At 41.3% G+C, this 19,746-nt stretch overlaps 1 protein-coding gene across 2 annotated transcripts in view; it reads right to left on the reverse strand.

Annotated features, from left to right (window-relative positions):
* Positions 1-19,746, reverse strand: part of sno (strawberry notch) — a 468,152-nt gene that overhangs the window by 29,066 nt on the left and 419,340 nt on the right. For both annotated transcript variants that reach the window (XM_071695604.1, XM_071695603.1), the window contains 2 exons: positions 9,116-9,231; positions 4,262-4,449 (listed from right to left, as the gene is read on the reverse strand). In XM_071695604.1, coding sequence (XP_071551705.1) covers positions 4,262-4,449; positions 9,116-9,231 — 304 coding nt within the window. The remainder of the gene's footprint in view (positions 1-4,261; positions 4,450-9,115; positions 9,232-19,746) is intronic.

The raw sequence follows: 19,746 nt of genomic DNA on the forward strand, positions 1-19,746 counted from the left end.
AACTTTTTTTTTTTTGTCGCTGTCTCCCGCATTTGCGAGGTAGCGCAAGGAAACAGAAGAAAGAAATGGCCCAACCCACCCACATACACATGTATATACACACCCGTCCACACACGCAAACATACACACCCATACATCTCAATGTAAACATATATATACACACACAGACACATACATATATACCCATGCACACAATTCACACTGCCTGCCTTTATTCATTCCCATCGCCACCTCGCCACACATGGAATACCATCCCCCTCCCCCCTCATGTGTGCGAGGTAGCGCTAGGAAAAGATAACAAAGGCCCCATTCGTTCACATTCACTCTCCAGCTGTCATGCAATAATGCCCGAAACCACAGCTCCCTTTCCACATCCAGGCCCCACACAGCTTTCCATGATTTACCCTAGACACTTCACATGCCCTCATTCAATCCACTGACAGCAAGTCAACCCCGGTATACCACATCGATCCAATTCACCCTATTCCTTGCCCGCCTTTCACCCTCCTGCATGTTCAGGCCCCAATCACTCAAAATCTTTTTCACTCCATCTTTTCCACCTCCAATTTGGTCTCCCACTTCTCCTCGTTCCCTCCATCTCCGACACATATATCCTCTTGGTCAATCTTTCCTCACTCATTGTGTCCATGTGCCCAAACCATTTCAAAACACCCTCTTCTGCTCTCTCAACCACGCTCTTTTTATTTCCACACATCTCTCTTACCCTTACATTACTTACTCGATCAAACCACCTCACACCACACATTGTCCTCAAACATCTCATTTCCAGCACATCCACCCTCCTGCGCACAACTCTATCCATAGCCCACGCCTCGCAACCATACACAACATACACATACACAAACATATACATATATACACATGTACATAATTCATACTTGCTGCCTTTATTCATTTCCATTGCCACCTTGCCACACATGAAATGACAACCCCTCCCCCCGCACATGAGTGAGGTAGTGCTAGGAAAAGACAACAAAGGCTACATTCATTCACTCTCAGTCTCTAGCTGTCATGTGTAATGCACCAAAACCACATCTCCCTTTCCACATCCACCCTCCACAAAACTTTCCATGGTTTACCCCAGATGCTTCACATGCCCTGGGTCAATTTATTGACAGCACGTCAACTCCAGTATACCACATCGTTCCAATTCACTCTATTCATTGCATGCCTTTCCCCCTCCTGTATGTTTAGGCCCCTATCATTCAAAATCTTTTTCACTCCATCCTTCCACCCCCAATTTGGTATCCCACTTCTCATTCTCTCCACCTCTGACACATATATTCTCTTTGTCAATCTTTCATCACTCATTCTTTCCATGTGACCGAACCATTTCAATGCACCCTCTTCTGCTCTCTCAACCACACTCTTTTTATTACCACACTTCTCTCTTACCCTTTCATTACTTACTCGATCAAACCATCTCACACCACATTTTGTCCTCAAACATCTCATTTCCAATGCATCCACCCTCCTCTAAACAACCCTATCTATAGCCAATGCCTTGCAACCATATAACATTGTTGGAGCCACTATTCCTTCAAACATACCCATTTTTGCTTTCGGGGATATTGTTCTCACCTTCCACACATTCATCAAGGCTCCCAGAACTTTTGCCCCCTCCCCCACCCTGTGACTCACTTCTGCTTCCATGGTTCCATTCACTGCCAAATCCACTCCCAGATATCTAAAACACTTAACTTTCTCAAGTTTTTCTCCATTCAAACTTACCTCCCAACTGACTTGTCCCTCAGCCCTACTGTACCTAATAACCTTGCTCTTATTCATATTTACTCTCAGCTTTCTTCTTTCACACACTTTACCAAACTCAGTCATCAGCTTCTGGAGTTTCTCACTCGAATCAGCCACCAGCACTGTATCATCAAGCTTTAAATACGGAGGGGGGTATGGTAAGAAAGATGACAAAATAGTTTAATAAAAGATGTTGAAAAGCAAAGGAGCTTTAAGAAGATGTGCAGTAACAAAGACACAGACAGCACTCTAGCCTGCCAGGATTTACACAGAATGAGTACAGCAGGATAGTAAAGGAAGGAACTGAGAAGAGTATTGTGAATGAGGCAGGTGAAAATCTAAAACTTTTCCATTAATTCATCAGGAATCAGTTGTCAGTTAAGGAGCAGTTGATCAAGATTAGGGATCCAGGGAAATTTTGTAAAGGATGATGTAAGTACATGTGAAGAACTGAATAACAAGTTCAAAAACTTTTTCACAGTGGAAAACACTATTACCCTAACACCAGTGGATGGAACAGTGAAGTTTCAGATATCATACAAGGCTCATGGTCCTAATGAAATTTCATCATATGTGCTAAAGATGGGTGTAGTTACTCTATATGTCACTGGAGAGAGGCAAACTGCCAATGGAATGGAAATGGGTAAATGTCTGACCCATATATGTGGAACTCACCATCTACACATCTGATCTACTTCATTTTTAAAAGAACGCACATAGACCATACACACCCTTTTTAAGTTTAGGATAATGCAATCATCATTGGGCTGGTAGTGCAGTGGTGAGGCGCTGCCAGTGCCATGCAAGCAAATGCATGCATGACATGGATACAGTCTACAGTCACAGATTTTCTACAATAATTTGTGCTGCAGTATACAATACATATAATCTATTTTGCCCCTTGCATGGTGCCATCAGAGCATCTTTTAAGTTTTCCCAGTGCCTGTTGTGCTAAAAAGCACAAAGCCATCATCAGTGAGGTTAAAATGAGTGTGCTCAAATACTATGTGAGAGGTTAAATGAAAAGCTGATACTAAGCATGCCTCTGGACTTAATGAATCTATTCTATGGCATATTCATGATAGTGCAGATGAGGTCAAGGAGACTGCCAAAAGTTGGGCATTAATCAGCTCATCTAAGACCACATATTCCTAATGTTCGATTGTGGGAAGAAAGGAACGAATGTTGAGCATATGTGCCAAACAACATACTTAAGAAAATGTTCCTGTCAGGATGCCTGTGATACAAGCAAATGCCCAGAGTATATATGGTGATAAGCAGCAGAACATAGAGCAGTGAAGAAATTTCAAACAAGTCCTGGTTGGTTTGTGAATTTCAAAAAATGCCATAATTACATCAAAATGTCTTGCAAGTTGCTTCCACTGATGTTGCTGCCAAAAATTTTCTGGGATCCCTCATGACCATTACTGAGGAAGGTAGGAATTCTCCTAAATAGATTATCAATCAATGTGAATGAGACCAGATTCTTTTGGAAGAGAATGCCTCCAAGAATGTCCATTCCCTATGAAGAGAAGACTACACCAGGATCCAAAGCTGGCATGCATCGCCGCACAATGCTTGTGAGGGACAACGCTTGAAGGTGACTGCAAGCTTAAACAATTAATGGTCTGCCATTTACAAAACCCCTGGGCTCTTAAGGGATATGTGATACAACATTTGAAAATCTAATCATTCTAATCTGAAAAGGTAGATAACAGGCAAAGTTTTCCATAATCATTTTGCTGCAAAGCTCCATGTAGAGGTGAAGGAGAACATGTTTCAAGATTCTCCTTACTAGTAATATTCTTGGCAGTGACCTTTGATGCAGCAACTTAGAAAGAACATCAAATTGTTCTTTCTTCTGCCCTATACTGTTTCAAAGAGGCCCTATTATTTCCACAGAGCATTTGCAAAGCTTGTGAAGGCTACAAAGAATGACCAAATGAATGTAAAAGAATCCCAGAAGTCCTTCAACATCTGACATGCCATCAAGATCATCGATGAGCCTACAAAGAAATCACCAGTGTTTGTACGATTGGGTGCGGCAAAAGCTTTGCCTTCAGTTTCTTTTGGGTTCGAGGGTTTTAATGTCAATACCAAAGTATCATGAATGCTTGCATACACTATGAAAATGGCAAAAAATGTTGGCTTTGATGATGATGAGGAGTTGCTAGAATCACATATGGAGAAGGAATGCTAAGAGGAGGTTGTAGCTTCTATCAGATGTTGGTAAAGGGATAATACATTAAGTAACAGGACTATACATTAGGTGACTCTTCTAACATGAGGAGACTGTTATACATAAGTAATACGATGTTCTATGACCAACAACTGGAATCCCTGAGCTTGAGTCTTCTAGAAGACTGTGTAACCAACAATTTGATATTCTGTGCTGGACTCTTCTCTTTAAATGAATGAAAGGTTATCAAACACTTAAGACAAACATATCTAAAACTATATACTTCAAAAAAGAATTGGGGCTACATACCTGATGCGAAAGGTAAAATCCTTCTAAATCCCCTGAGAGCTCAGCCCATTTTTCTAAGACTTCTGACCATGAGAGACCTCGCTCAACAAGGACGGTATGAAGCTCTGTCTTTGCTGTTCCAGTGACGTGTTTACCTACCCAGGTCTTTGTTTTCGTTTTTCTACAACCTTCACCACCTATTCCCAAATCTGTCAAAAGAAACAATAAAATCATTGACCACAGCAATGTTAAAGCTAAACTAAATTGACTGATCTAGACTACTAAATATGAATACTCCTGACATGTGCATGCATGCATATGTGTGTGTGTGTGTGTGTGTGTGTGTGTGTGTGTGTGTGTGTGTGTGTGTGTGTGTAAGCATGTATGTAATTACATATTTGTACTGTATAGGGAGGAAGTTTTACATTCATGTGGCTGCATCTCTCAAAAAATTCTCTACTATCATTCTATTTATTTATTCATATACTAGTGTTAGTGGTTTTGATGCACGAGACCGGGTTATAGTGATGGGTGATTTGAACGCAAAGGTGAGTAATGTGGCAGTTGAGGGAATAATTGGTATACATGGGGTGTTCAGTGTTGTAAATGGAAATGGTGAAGAGCTTGTAGATTTATGTGCTGAAAAAGGACTGGTGATTGGGAATACCTGGTTTAAAAAGAGAGATATACATAAGTATATGTATGTAAGTAGGAGAGATGGCAAGAGAGCGTTATTGGATTACGTGTTAATTGACAGGCGCGCGAAAGAGAGACTTTTGGATGTTAATGTGCTGAGAGGTGCAACTGGAGGGATGTCTGATCATTATCTTGTAGAGGCTAAGGTGAAGATTTGTATGGGTTTTCAGAAAAGAAGAGTGAATGTTGGGGTGAAGAGGGTGGTGAGAGTAAGTGAGCTTGGGAAGGAGACTTGTGTGAGGAAGTACCAGGAGAGACTGATTACAGAATGGAAAATGGTGAGAACAATGGAAGTAAGGGGAGTGGGGGAGGAATGGGATGTATTTAGGGAATCGGTGATGGATTGCGCAAAGATGCTTGTGGCATGAGAAGAGTGGGAGGTGGGTTGATTAGAAAGGGTAGTGAGTGGTGGGATGAAGAAGTAAGATTATTAGTGAAAGAGAAGAGAGAGGCATTTGGACGATTTTTGCAGGGAAAAAATGCAAGTGAGTGGTAGATGTATAAAAGAAAGACACAGGAGGTCAAGAGAAAGATGCAAGAGGTGAAAAAGAGGGCAAATGAGAGTTGGGGTGAGAGAGTATCATTAAATTTTAGGGAGAATAAAAAGATGTTCTGGAAGGAGGTAAATAAAGTGCGTAAGACAAGGGAGCAAATGGGAACTTCAGTGAAGGGCGCAAATGGGGAGGTGATAACAAGTAGTGGTGATATGAGGAGATGGAGTGAGTATTTTGAATGTTTGTTGAATGTGTTTGATAATAGAGTGGCAGATATAGGGTGTTTTGGTCGAGGTGGTGTGCAAAGTGAGAGGGTTAGGGAAAATGATTTGGTAAACAAAGAAGAGGTAGTAAAAGCTTTGCGGAAGATGAAAGCCGGCAAGGCACCAGGTTTGGATGGTATTGCAGTGGAATTTATTAAAAAAGGGGGTGACTGCATTGTTGACTGGTTGGTAAGGTTATTTAATGTATGTATGACTCATGGTGAGGTGCCTGAGGATTGGCGGAATGCGTGCATAGTGCCATTGTACAAAGGCAAAGGGGATAAGAGTGAGTGCTCAAATTACAGAGGTATAAGTTTGTGGAGTATTCCTGGTAAATTATATGGGAGGGTATTGATTGAGAGGGTGAAGGCATGTACAGAGCATCAGATTGGGGAAGAGCAGTGTGGTTTCAGAAGTGGTAGAGGATGTGTGGATCAGGTGTTTGCTTTGAAGAATATATGTGAAAAATACTTAGAAAAGCAAATGGATTTGTTTGTAGCATTTATGGATCTGGAGAAGGCATATGATAGAGTTCATAGAGATGCTCTGTGGAAGGTATTAAGAATATATGGTGTGGGAGGCAAGTTGTTAGAAGCAGTGAAAAGTTTTTATCGAGGATGTAAGGCATGTGTATGTGTAGGAAGAGAGGAAAGTGATTGGTTTTCAGTGAATGTAGGTTTGCGGCAGGGGTGTGTGATGTCTCCATGGTTGTTTAATTTGTTTATGGATGGGGTTGTTAGGGAGGTGAATGCAAGAGTTTTGGAAAGAGGGGCAAGTATGAAGTCTGTTGTGGATGAGAGAGCTTGGGAAGTGAGTCAGTTGTTGTTCGCTGATGATACAGCGCTGGTGGCTGATTCATGTGAGAAACTGCAGAAGCTGGTGACTGAGTTTGGTAAAGTGTGTGAAAGAAGAAAGTTAAGAGTAAATGTGAATAGGAGCAAGGTTATTAGGTACAGTAGGGTTGAGGGTCAAGTCAATTGGGAGGTAAGTTTGAATGGAGAAAAACTGAAGGAAGTAAAGTGTTTTAGATATCTGGGAGTGGATCTGGCAGCGGATGGAACCATGGGAGCGGAAGTGGATCATAGGGTGGGGGAGGGGGCGAAAATTATGGGAGCCTTGAAGAATGTGTGGAAGTCGAGAACATTATCTCGGAAAGCAAAAATGGGTATGTTTGAAGGAATAGTGGTTCCAACAATGTTGTATGGTTGCGAGGCGTGGGCTATGGATAGAGTTGTGCGCAGGAGGGTGGATGTGCTGGAAATGAGATGTTTGAGGACAATGTGTGGTGTGAGGTGGTTTGATCGAGTAAGTAACATAAGAGTAAGAGAAATGTATGGAAATAAAAAGAGCGTGGTTGAGAGAGCAGAAGAGGGTGTTTTGAAATTGGTTGGGCACATGGAGAGAATGAGTGAGGAAAGATTGACCAAGAGGATATATGTGTCAGAGGTGGAGGGAACGAAGAGAAGTGGGAGACCAAATTGGAGGTGGAAAGATGGAGTGAAAAAGATTTTGTGTGATCGGGGCCTGAACATGCAGGAGGGTGAAAGAAGGGCAAGGAATAGAGTGAATTGGATCGATGTGGTATACCGGGGTTGATGTGCTGTCAGTGGACTGGATCAGGGCATGTGAAGCGTCTGGAGTAAACCATGGAAAGCTGTGTCGGTATGTATATTTGCGTGTGTGGACGTGTATGTATATACATGTGTATGGGGGTGGGTTGGGCCATTTCTTTTGTCTGTTTCCTTGCGCTACCTCGCAAACGCGGGAGACAGCGACAATAAAAGAAAAAAAAAAAAACTCACATAATTCCTTAAATCTATGAATGATGTCTGTATTTGCCATGTCCTTAGTCATTCTGTTCCATTCATATACTGATGTATTATAGAAGTACTTCTTTACATCTTTTTTAACAATCTCTAGCTGACTTTCATGTTCTGTCCTCTGGTAGATCTATCTCTACATCTCTTAAAGGACTATTTTTAAAACAGATTGATGATGTAGACAACATCATCAATCTGTTTTAAAAAACTTAAGGTTGTGATCAGGTCATCCCTCACCCTTCTCTCTTCCAATGTGGGGGAAATCAGAGCATTCAGACTTTCCCTGTAACTTTCATCTATTTGTCTATCTATATATCTGATGCCCATTCCCTTTGGGAACTCCTTCAAGATGGCTATAACTTACACTTCCTACATCTGGTACCATCTTCGTTGCCTTCCTCTGGACCTTCTCTATTAGCTCTCTGAGCTTCTTTAGGTGAGGTAATCAAACCTGACAACCATATTTCTAGTTTTGGCCTTATGTATTAGAAAATCTGGCTTAAAACAATTACCTTTCCATATCCTTAAGAGCTATTCACATATCTGCCAATAGTTGTTTTTTTTCCTTTACCATTCTCCTTATGTGGGACTTTGGTAACACGTTAGGAACAATGCCTCCTACCAGCCCTTTTTACATACAGAATCTTGAAACTTAATTCCAGCCAGATAATAATCATGCTGTGGTCTTGTTCCATTACTTAACATTTGCTTGGGTTGACTTTCATCAACTACGTATCAGACCAATTTGGGAGTCTGTTCAGGTCCCCTTCTCATGTGATGCAATCCTCCATGCTTTCCACTTCCATCATGACTCTTCCAACATCTGCAAACATATCTAGGTACGAGTCCATTTTTTCAGGAAAGTCATTAACACAGGTCAAGAAGAATAACAGTCCCAAAACAGAACTCTGGGGCACTCCATCTGGAGAGGGATCTTCTGAAATGCAACCTTAAATCCAGAGAACTGGATAGTGGAGTTATCATACTGAATGTGATTAGAGGTGAATATGATTTACAAATATTACAGAATACACCAAGTCTGTTACACTGCAACATCTCCATCAAGTACGAACAGCAAGGTTGAATTTCTAAATCTATGCTGGGTAATAGTAAAGAGGAGCCAAGACTCACATGCATTCATCAGTCCAAACATATAATTTTCTAAAGCAGGTAAAATCTAAGAACGATTACAAGAGATGGAAGTTAAAACAAAACTCAAAAGTGATATTTTCATGCTATGTAGCTTGCAATGTCTTCCACTTTATTTTTGCAATGAATTTTCTACAAAATATCAGACCCAATGCTCATCATTATGCTGGATTGCAGTGAATTTGTACAGGCCACCTTGCATGTTAAGGTTTTAGTACTAATGCACAGCTTGCACCACAGTAAAGTCAGCGTGCTCTTAATCTACTTTCAAATAATTTACAAAAAATAATCAAGATCTGCAGTTATGAAAATGTTACAATAATCATGCATTTTATTCACTCATCTATCTTTCACTCACTTATTTGTTCAAAATAATTCATCACTGCAGATCTTAATTATTTTTTGGAAATTCATTACTGGTTAAGAGAGACTAATGCATATCAAAGAACTCACCTAAAATACCCATGTCGTACTTTCCCGTCCGCTTTGCCTGATTAACGATAGCAGCTAAAGTATCTGTGAAGTATTTAAATAACCTATTTTGGAGTTCTACCGGCATACCTAATATCCTGGAAAGAAAAAAGAAATATGTCAAAGTATGATAAAAGCCCTCCGACATAAAAACACACTCTTCTTCCATAATGTCAATAACAATAAAATGTCTAATTCACATACCATAATGAACTTCCTCTGTTACTTCCCAAATATCAAATAATCTTTAATGTCTATTTCACAACACTCTTCTTATTCTTTTCACATAATCACATTAACTAATCAAATTTCACAATGTTGTGTGTTTAGATTTAATACTGCCATCACTAAATTATGCAATTTACAATCAATAGCATATGATATGGTAAGATACTTGATTTTATTTATCATTTAATATACTTTGTCGCTGTCTCCTGCATTAGCGAGGTAGCGCAAGGAAACAGATGAAAGAATGGCCCAACCCACCCATATACACATTTATGTACATACACGTCCACTCACGAACATATACATACCTATACATCTCAGTGTATACATATATATATACACACACAGACATATACATATATACACATGTACATAATTCATAGTCTGCCTTTATTCATTCCCATCGCCACCCTGCCACACATGAAATAACAGCCCCCTCCCCCCGCATTTGTGCCAAGTAGCGCTAGGAACAGACAACAAAGGCCACATTCGTTCACACTCACTCTCTAGCTGTCATGTATAATGCACCAAAACCACAGCTCCCTTTCAACATCCAGGCCCCACAGAACTTTCCATGGTTTACCCCAGATGCTTCACATGCCCTGGTTCAATCCACTGACAGCACGTCGACCCCGGTATACCACATTGTTCCAATTCACTCTATTCCTTGCACGCCTTTCACCCTCCTGCATGTTTAGGCCCTGATCACTCAAAACTTTTTTCACTCCATCTTTCCACCTCCAATTTGGTCTCCCACTTCTCGTTCTCTTCACCTCTGACACATATATCCTCTTTGTCAATCTTTCCTCACTCATTCTCTCCATGTAACCAAACCATTTCAAAACACCCTCTTCTGCTCTCTCAACCAGACTCTATTTATTACCACACATCTCTCTTACCCTTTCATTATTTCCTCGATCAACCCACCTCACACCACATATCATCCACCCTTCTCCGCACAACTCTATCTATAACCCACGCCTCACAACCATATGTCATTGTTGGAACCACTATTCCTTCAAACATACCCATTTTTGCTTTCCGAGATAACACTTTCTCCTTCCACACATTTTTCAACGCTCCCAGAACTTTCGTCCCCTCCCCCACCCTATGATTCACTTCCGCTTCCATGGTTCCATCCGCTGCCAAATCCACTCCCACATCTCTAAAACACTTCACTTCCTCCAGTTTTTCTCCATTCAAACTTACCTCCCAACTAACTTGTCCCTCAACCCTACTGTACCTAATAACCTTGCTCTTATTCACATTTACTCTCAGCTTTCTTCTTTCACACACTTTACCAAACTCAGTCACCAGTTTCTGCAGTTTCTCACCTTAGTCAGCCACCAGCGCTGTATCATCAGCAAACAACAACTGACTTCCCAAGCTCTTTCATCCACAACAAACTGCATACCCTGCCCCTCTCTCCAAAACTCTTGCATTCACCTCCCTTACAACCCCATCCATAAACAAATTAAACAGCCATGGAGACATCACGCACCCCTGCCGCAAATCTACATTCACTGAGAACTAATCATTTACCTCTCTTTCTACACATACACATGCCTTACACCCTCGATAAAAACTTTTCACTGCTTCTAACAACTTGCCTCCCACACCATATATTCTTAATACCTTCCACAGAGCATCTCTATCAACTCTTATCATATGCCTTCTCCAGATCCAGAAATGCTACATACAAATCCATTTGCTTTTCTAAGTATTTCTCACATACATTCTTCAAAGCAAACACCTGATCCACACATCCTCTACCACTTCTGAAACCACATTGCTCTTCCCCAATCTGATGCTCTGTGCATGCCTTCACCCTCTCAATCAATACCCTCCCATATAATTTACCAGGAAGACTCAACAAACTTATACCTCTGTAATTTGAGCATTCACTTTTATCCCCTTTGCCTTTGTACAATGCCACTATGCAAGCATTCTGCCAATCCTCAGGCACCTCACCATGAGTCATACATTCATTAAATAACCTTACCAACCAGTCAACAATACAGTCACCCCCTTTTCTAATAAATTCCACTGCAATACCATCCAAACCCGCTGCCTTGCCGGCTTTCATCTTCCACAAAGCTTTTACTACCTCTTCTCTGTTTACCAAATCATTCTCCCTAACCCTCTCACTTTGCACAGCACCTCGACCAAAACACCCTATATCTGTCGCTCTATCATCAAACACATTCAACAAACCTTCAAAATATTCACTCCATCTCCTTCTAACATCACCACTCCTTGTTATTACCTCCCCATTTGCCCTCTTCACTGATGTTTCCATTTGTTCCCTTGTCTTACGCACTTTATCTACCTCCTTCCAAAACATCTTTTTATTCTCCCTAACATTTAATGGTACTCTCTCACCCCTACTCTCATTTGCCCTCTTTTTCACCTCTTGCACCTTTCTCTTGACCTCCTGCCTCTTTCTTTTATACATCTACCACTCACTTGCATTATTTCCATGCAAAAATCATCCAAATGCCTCTCTCTTCTCTTTCACTAATAATCTTACTTCTTCATCCCACCACTCACTACCCTTTCTAATCTGCCCACCTCCAACACTTCTCATGCCACAAGCATCTTTTGCGCAAGCCATCACCGCTTCCCTAAATACATCCCATTCCTCCCACACTCCCCTTACCTCCTTTGTTTTCACCTTTTTCCATTCTGTACTCAGTCTCTCCTGGTACTTCCTCACACAAGTCTCCTTCCCAAGCTCACTTACTCTCACCACTCTCTCCACCCCAACATTCTCTCTTCTTTTCTGAAAACCTCCACAAATCTTCACCTTCGCCTCCACAAGATAATGATCCAGTTGCACCTCTCAGCACATTAACATCCAAAAGTCTCTCTTTCACGCACCTATCAATTAACACATAATCCAATAATGCTCTCTGGCCATCTCTCCTACTCACATATGTATACTTACGTATATCTCTCTTTTTAAACCAGGTATTCCCAATCACCAGTCCTTTTTCAGTACATAAATCTACAAGCTCTTCACCATTTCCATTTACAACACTGAACACCCCATGTACACCAATTATTCCCTCAACTGCCACATTACTCACCTTTGCATTCAAATCACCCATCACTCTCATGATATTTCTTCTCATGCCCAGGTGCATAATCACCAATAATCACCCATCTCTCTCCAACCACTTTCAGCTTTACCCATATCAATCTAGAGTTTACTTTCTTACACCCTATCACATACTCCCACCACTCATGTTTCAGGAGTAGTGCTACTCCTTCCCTTGCTCTCGTCCTCTCACTAACCCCAGACTTTACTCCCAAGACATTCCCAAACCATTCTTCCCCTTTACCCTTGAGCTTCGTTTCACTCAGAGCCAAAACATCCAGGTTCCTTTCCTCAAACATACTACCTATCTCTCCTTTTTTCTCATCTTGGTTACATCCACACACATTTAGACACCCCAATCAGAGCCTTCTAGGAGGATGAGCACTCCCCATGTGACTCCTTCTTGTGTTTCCCCTTTTAGAAAGTTAGAATACAAGGAGGGGAGGGTTTCTAGCCCCCCACTCCCGTCCCCTTTAGTCGCCTTCTACGACATGTGAGGAATGCGTGGAAAGTATTCTTTCTCCCCTATCCCCAGATACTTGATACTTGATAAAAGCATCAATTCATACTACAATATTTTATCAAAATACTATCCATAATAACTCCATACCACTTTACATAGGGTGGATTAACAATATAAAGGCTCTACGCTCACTCAAGTATATCCTACTCATCTTGCATCGAAATAGTTAAATTGAAGAAAGTCTTCCACACAAAAAAATAATTCTTAATTTTTCACTTTAAAAAGCAAGGAAATTTGTTAAGATGGATTGTCATTTCTGCTCATATTTCCATCCTTACAAAATCTGCCTAAACTGCACATAAAAAAAAATCATCCCAAAGATATCTTAATGTGAAATACCTCTGGTTTTGTGCAGCTCACTCAAGGCATTTATTCATCTCTTTAATGCTTTACCATAAGAAGGAAAAAAGATCATGATATGCTTTACTATGACCTCTGACTTGTGTTTTCCCAAACGAAAGTCAGAACAAACCTAACTCTTGGCTTACACAAGTATTGCCACACTAAAAGTACAGGATCACACAATCTCCCAGTGATGGTTCTGTTCTTGGTCTACACTTCATCCACATATCTACAGAAACCTGATAATAATCTCAAACTCTACACTTTCTTTCAAAACTACTGTTTCCCATTTGTAATTCTTTATGCCTTCCTCTCACACCTATACTCATGTGTAATTATCAATCTGTACTGTTTGAGGACAGAGTTTTCCACTCATGGGTACCAACTCTTTAACATTCTCTATTATCATTAAATTTCTTCAATTCATGTATGCTGTCTGCATTACTTAGGTCTTCAGTCATCTAACACATTTCATTAACTACCACTTTCATAAAACAAAAGAACTTTAAATAGCATTCACAACTTTCTTGCTTAATTTCATGTTATGTCCTCTGGTTATCAGTTCTCTACATCTTTCCACTATTCACTCTCTACATCTTTAACCTGGTTTAAAAATTTCAAGTTTGTGATCAAGTCACCCCTTACTCTTCTTTTGTCCAAGATGGGCAAATTCCAAACTTCTAGCCTTTCTCTGTAGCTCAGCACTCTTAATTCTATAACCATCTTTGCTACCCTCCTCTGGACCTTCTCTATTAGCTCTTTGTATTTCTTTAAGTGTGGCTACCAAACCTGAGAAGCAGATTATGGCCTCATGTACGACATGAAAAGCTTGCTAAATAATTCATAATCCATATATTTGAGTTATTCTAATATTTTCTCAGCGGGCAGTTTGTCTTAACTATTTTGCTACTGCGGGTCTCTGGTCACAGGATAGGGATGATGTCGACTCCTAAGTCCTTATTACACACACAATCCTGAAGCTTACTTTCAGCAACATAATATCTCTAATAGGCCTTTTTTCACTATGTCCCATCCTCAATACTCTACATTCCCTTGAGATGAATTTCATCAGCCATGTATCAGGCTAACTCTTGTTAGGTCCCCATATAAACTGACACATACCTCCTCCCCTTTCACCTCCTCATTGTGCCCAGGACCTTTGCCCCTTCACCCACTATATGGTTCACTTCAACTCTCTTGTTTCTATTCACTGTCTATCCACTCTTAGATATCTAAAACACTTCTTTTCCCCTTAGTTCTCTTGATTCCAATTAACAATCAAAACAACATATCTCTCTTTACTCCCAAACTAATAAACCAGCTTTTATTCACATTTAATCTCAACTTTCTCCTTTTAAACACTCAAAACCCAACATCTGCAGTTTCTCACTCAAATCTGCCACCTGTGCACTGTCATTAGCAAACAATAACTGATTTACCTTCAAGATCCTTGCATTCACCTCCCTCAATACCGAAACAAATCAAACAGCCATAGTGACATCACACTCCCCTACCAATGACCCACCTTTACCTGGATCCACTCACCCTCTTCTCTTCCTACTCACACACATCCCTTACTCTCTTGATAAAAATACTTTATATTTCTAGCAGCTTTCTTCCTAAATGACATAAACAAAAACTTCCCACAAAATATTACTTTCAACCCTACCATATGCTTTCTCTAGGATCCCTAAATTCCCATACAAATCTTTAGTTTTTCTAGTTGTTTCTCACATTCCTTAAAGCAAACACCCAATCCTCATTCCAGAAATCACACTGTCCCTCCCAAATCTGAAGCTCTGTGCATGCCAACATCCTCTCAATCATCATTCCATATGACTCACCAGATATGCTCAACAAAGTTAAACCTCTGTGATTTGAATATTCACCCTTGTTCCCCTTGCTTTTATACACTGGCACTATAAATGCAAAGGTGCAAGAGGTGAAAAAAAGGGCAAATGAGAGCTGGGGTGAGAGAGTATCATTAAATTTTAGAGAGAATAAAAAATGTTCTGGAAGGAGATAAATAAAGTGCGTAAGACAAGGGAGCAAATGGGAACTTCAGTGAAGGGCGCAAATGGGGAGGTGATAACAAGTAGTGGTGATGTGAGGAGATGCACTGGCACTATACAAAGAAAGGTGCAAGAGGTGAAAAAACGGGCAAATGAGAGTTGGGGTGAGAGAGTATCATTAAATTTTAGAGAGAATAAAAAGATCTTCTGGAAGGAAGTAAATAAAGTGCGTAAGACAAGGGAGCAAATGGGAACTTCAGTAAAGGGCGCAAATGGGGAGGTGATAACAAGTAGTGGTGATGTGAGAAGGAGATGGAGTGAGTATTTTGAAGGTTTGTTGAATGTGTTTGATGATAGAGTGGCAGATATAGGGTGTTTTGGTCGAGGTGGTGTGCAAAGTGAGAGGGTTAGGGAAAATTATTTGGTAAACAGAGAAGAGGTAGTGAAAGCTTTGCGGAAGATGAAAGCTGGCAAGGCAGCAGGTTTGGATGGTATTGCAGTGGAATTTCTTAAAAAAGGGGGTGACTGTATTGTGGACTGGTTGGTAAGGTTATTTAATGTATGTATGACTCATGGTGAGGTGCCTGAGGATTGGCGGAATGCGTGCATAGTGCCATTGTACAAAGGCAAAGGGGATAAAAGTGAGTGCTCAAATTACAGAGGTATAAGTTTGTTGAGTATTCCTGGTAAATTATATGGGAGGGTATTGATTGAGAGGGTGAAGGCATGTACAGAGCATCAGATCGGGGAAGAGCAGTGTGGTTTCAGAAGTGGTAGAGGATGTGTGGATCAGGTGTTTGCTTTGAAGAATGTATGTGAGAAATACTTAGAAAAGCAAATGGATTTGTATGTAGCATTTATGGACCTGGAGAAGGCATATGATAGAGTTGAAAGAGATGCTCTGTGGAAGGTATTAAGAATATATGGTGTGGGAGGAAAGTTGTTAGAAGCAGTGAAAAGTTTTTATCGAGGATGTAAGGCATGTGTACGTGTAGGAAAAGAGGAAAGTGATTGGTTCTCAGTGAATGTAGGTTTGCGGCAGGGGTGTGTGATGTCTCCATGGTTGTTTAATTTGTTTATGGATGGGGTTGTTAGGGAGGTAAATGCAAGAGTTTTGGAAAGAGGGGCAAGTATGAAGTCTGTTGGGGATGAGAGAGCTTGGGAAGTGAGTCAGTTGTTGTTCGCTGATGATACAGCGCTGGTGGCTGATTCATGTGAGAAACTGCAGAAGCTGGTGACTGAGTTTGGTAAAGTGTGTGGAAGAAGAAAGTTAAGAGTAAATGTGAATAAGAGCAAGGTTATTAGGTACAGTAGGGTTGAGGGTCAAGTCAATTGGGAGGTGAGTTTGAATGGAGAAAAACTGGAGGAAGTGAAGTGTTTTAGATATCTGGGAGTGGATCTGGCAGCGGATGGAACCATGGAAGCGGAAGTGGATCATAGGGTGGGGGAGGGGGTGAAAATTCTGGGGGCCTTGAAGAATGTGTGGAAGTCGAGAACATTATCTCGGAAAGCAAAAATGGGTATGTTTGAAGGAATAGTGGTTCCAACAATGTTGTATGGTTGCGAGGCGTGGGCTATGGATAGAGTTGTGCGCAGGAGGATGGAGGTGCTGGAAATGAGATGTTTGAGGACAATGTGTGGTGTGAGGTGGTTTGATCGAGTAAGTAACGTAAGGGTAAGAGAGATGTGTGGAAATAAAAAGAGCGTGGTTGAGAGAGCAGAAGAGGGTGTTTTGAAGTGGTTTGGGCACATGGAGAGAATGAGTGAGGAAAGATTGACCAAGAGGATATATGTGTCGGAGGTGGAGGGAACGAGGAGAAGAGGGAGACCAAATTGGAGGTGGAAAGATGGAGTGAAAAAGATTTTGTGTGATCGGGGCCTGAACATGCAGGAGGGTGAAAGGAGGGCAAGGAATAGAGTGAATTGGAGCGATGTGGTATACCGGGGTTGACGTGCTGTCAGTGGATTGAATCAAGGCATGTGAAGCGTCTGGGGTAAACCATGGAAAGCTGTGTAGGTATGTATATTTGCGTGTGTGGACGTATGTATATACATGTGTATGGGGGGGGGTTGGGCCATTTCTTTCGTCTGTTTCCTTGCGCTACCTCGCAAACGCGGGAGACAGCGACAAAGTATAATAAAAAAATATAATAAAAATAAATACTATACATGCATTTTGCCAATCAACAACACAATCTCCAACTTTTTAAGAAATATAGGGAGGTGAATGCAAGAGCTTTGGAGAAAGGGGCAAGTATGCAGTCTGTTATGGATGAGAGGGCTTGGGAAGTGAGTCAATTGTTGTTCGCTGATGATACAGCGTTGGTGGATGATTCAGGTGAGAAACTGCAGAAATTGGTAACTGAGTTTGGTAAAGTGTGTGAAAGAAGAAACTTGAGAGTAAACGTGAATAAGAGCAAGGTTATTAGGTTCAGTAGGGTTGAGGGACAAATCAATTGGGAGGTAAATTTGAATGGAGAAAAACTGGAGGAAGTGAAGTGTTTTAGATATCTGGGATGGACTTAGCAGTGGACGGAACCATGGAAGCGGAAGTGAGTTACAGGGTGGGGGAGGGAGCAAAGGTTCTGGGAGCATTGAAAAATGTGTGGAAGGTGAGAACATTATCTGAGAGAACAAAAATTGGTATGTTTGAAGGAACAGTGGCTCCAACAATGTTATATGGTTGCGAGGCATGGCTTATAGATAGGGTTGTGCGGAGGAGGGTGGATGTGATGGACATGAGATGTTTGAGGACAATATGTGGTGTGAGGTGGTTTGATCGAGTAAGTAATGAAAGGGTAAAAGAGATGTGTGGTAATAAAAAGAGTGTGGTTGAGAGAAGAGAAGAGGTTGTGTTGAAACGGTTTGGACACATGGAGAGAATTGAGTGAGGAAAGATTGACAAACAGGATATATGTGTCAGAGGTGGAGGGAAGGAGAAGTGGGAGACCAAATTGGAGGTGGATGGATGGAGTGAAAAAGATTTTGAGTGATCGGGGCCTGAATATACAGGAGGGTGAAAGGCGTACAAGAAATAGAGTGAATTGGAATGATGTAGTACACCGGGGTTGATGTACTGTCAGTGGATTGAACCAGGGCATGTGAAGCATCTGGGGTAAACCATGGAAAGGTCTGTGGGGCCAGGATGTGAAAAGGGAGCTGTGGTTTCGGTGCATTACACATGACAGCTAGAGACTGAGTATGAACGAATGTGGCCTTTTTTGTCTGTTCCTGGTGCTGCCTCACTGGAGAGAGAGAGATACAGAGAGATGGAGGGGGGAATGCTATTTCGTGTGTGTCTGGGTAGCAACAAGAATGGATGAAGGCAGCAAGTATGGATATGTACATGTGTATATATGTATATGTATGTAGGTACAGTAGGGTTGAGAGACAAGTCAATTGGGAGGTAAGTTTGAATGGAGAATAACTTGAGGAAGTGAAGTGTTTCAGATATCTGGGAGTGGATTTGGCAGTGGATGGAACCATGGAAGCAGAAATGAGTCACAGGGTGGGGGAGGAGGCGAAGGCTCTGGGAGTGTTGGAAATTGTGTGGGAGGAGAGAACATTATTTCGGAAATCAAAAATGTGTAAGTTTGAAGGAATAGTGGTTCAGACAATGTTATATGGCTGAGAGGCGTGGGCTATAGATAGGGTTGTGTGGAGGAGGGTGGATGTGTTGGAAATGAGATGTTTGAGGACAATACATGGTGTGAGGTGGTTTGATCGAGTAAGTAATGAAAGGGTAAGAGAGATGTGTGGTAATAAAAAGAGTGTGTTGAGAGAGCATAAAAGGGTGTTTTGAAATGGTTTGGTCACATGGAGAGAATGAGAGAGGAAAGACTGACAAAGAGGATATATGTGTCAGAGGTGGAGGGAACGAGCAGAAGTGGGAGACCAAATTGGAGGTAGAAGGATGGAGTGAAAAAGATTTTGAGTGATCGGGGCCTGAACACGCAGGAGGGTGAAAGGCATGCAAGGAATAGAATGAATTGGAATGATGTGGTATACCAGGGTCAACATGCTGTCAATGGATTGAACCAAGGCATGTAAAGCATCTGGGGTTGGTTTAAATCATGGAAAGTTTTGTGGGGCCTGGAAGTGGAAAGGAAGCTGTGGTTTCAGTGCATTATACATGACAGCTAGAGACTGAGTGTGAACGAATGTGGCCTTTGTTGTCCTTTCCTAGCACTACCTCATGTGCGTACAGGGGGAGGGGGGTGTCGTTTCATGTGTGCCAGGGTGGCGACGGGAATGAATAAAGGTAGCAAGTATGAATTATGTACATGTGTATGTATATATGTATATATCTGTGTATGTATATATACGTATACGCTGAAATGTATAGGTATGTATATGAACGTGTGTGGATGTGTATGTATATACATGTGCATGTGGGTGGGTTGGGCCA

This window comes from Panulirus ornatus, chromosome 58 (assembly GCF_036320965.1).
Source record: "Panulirus ornatus isolate Po-2019 chromosome 58, ASM3632096v1, whole genome shotgun sequence".
NCBI lineage: Eukaryota > Metazoa > Arthropoda > Malacostraca > Decapoda > Palinuridae > Panulirus > Panulirus ornatus.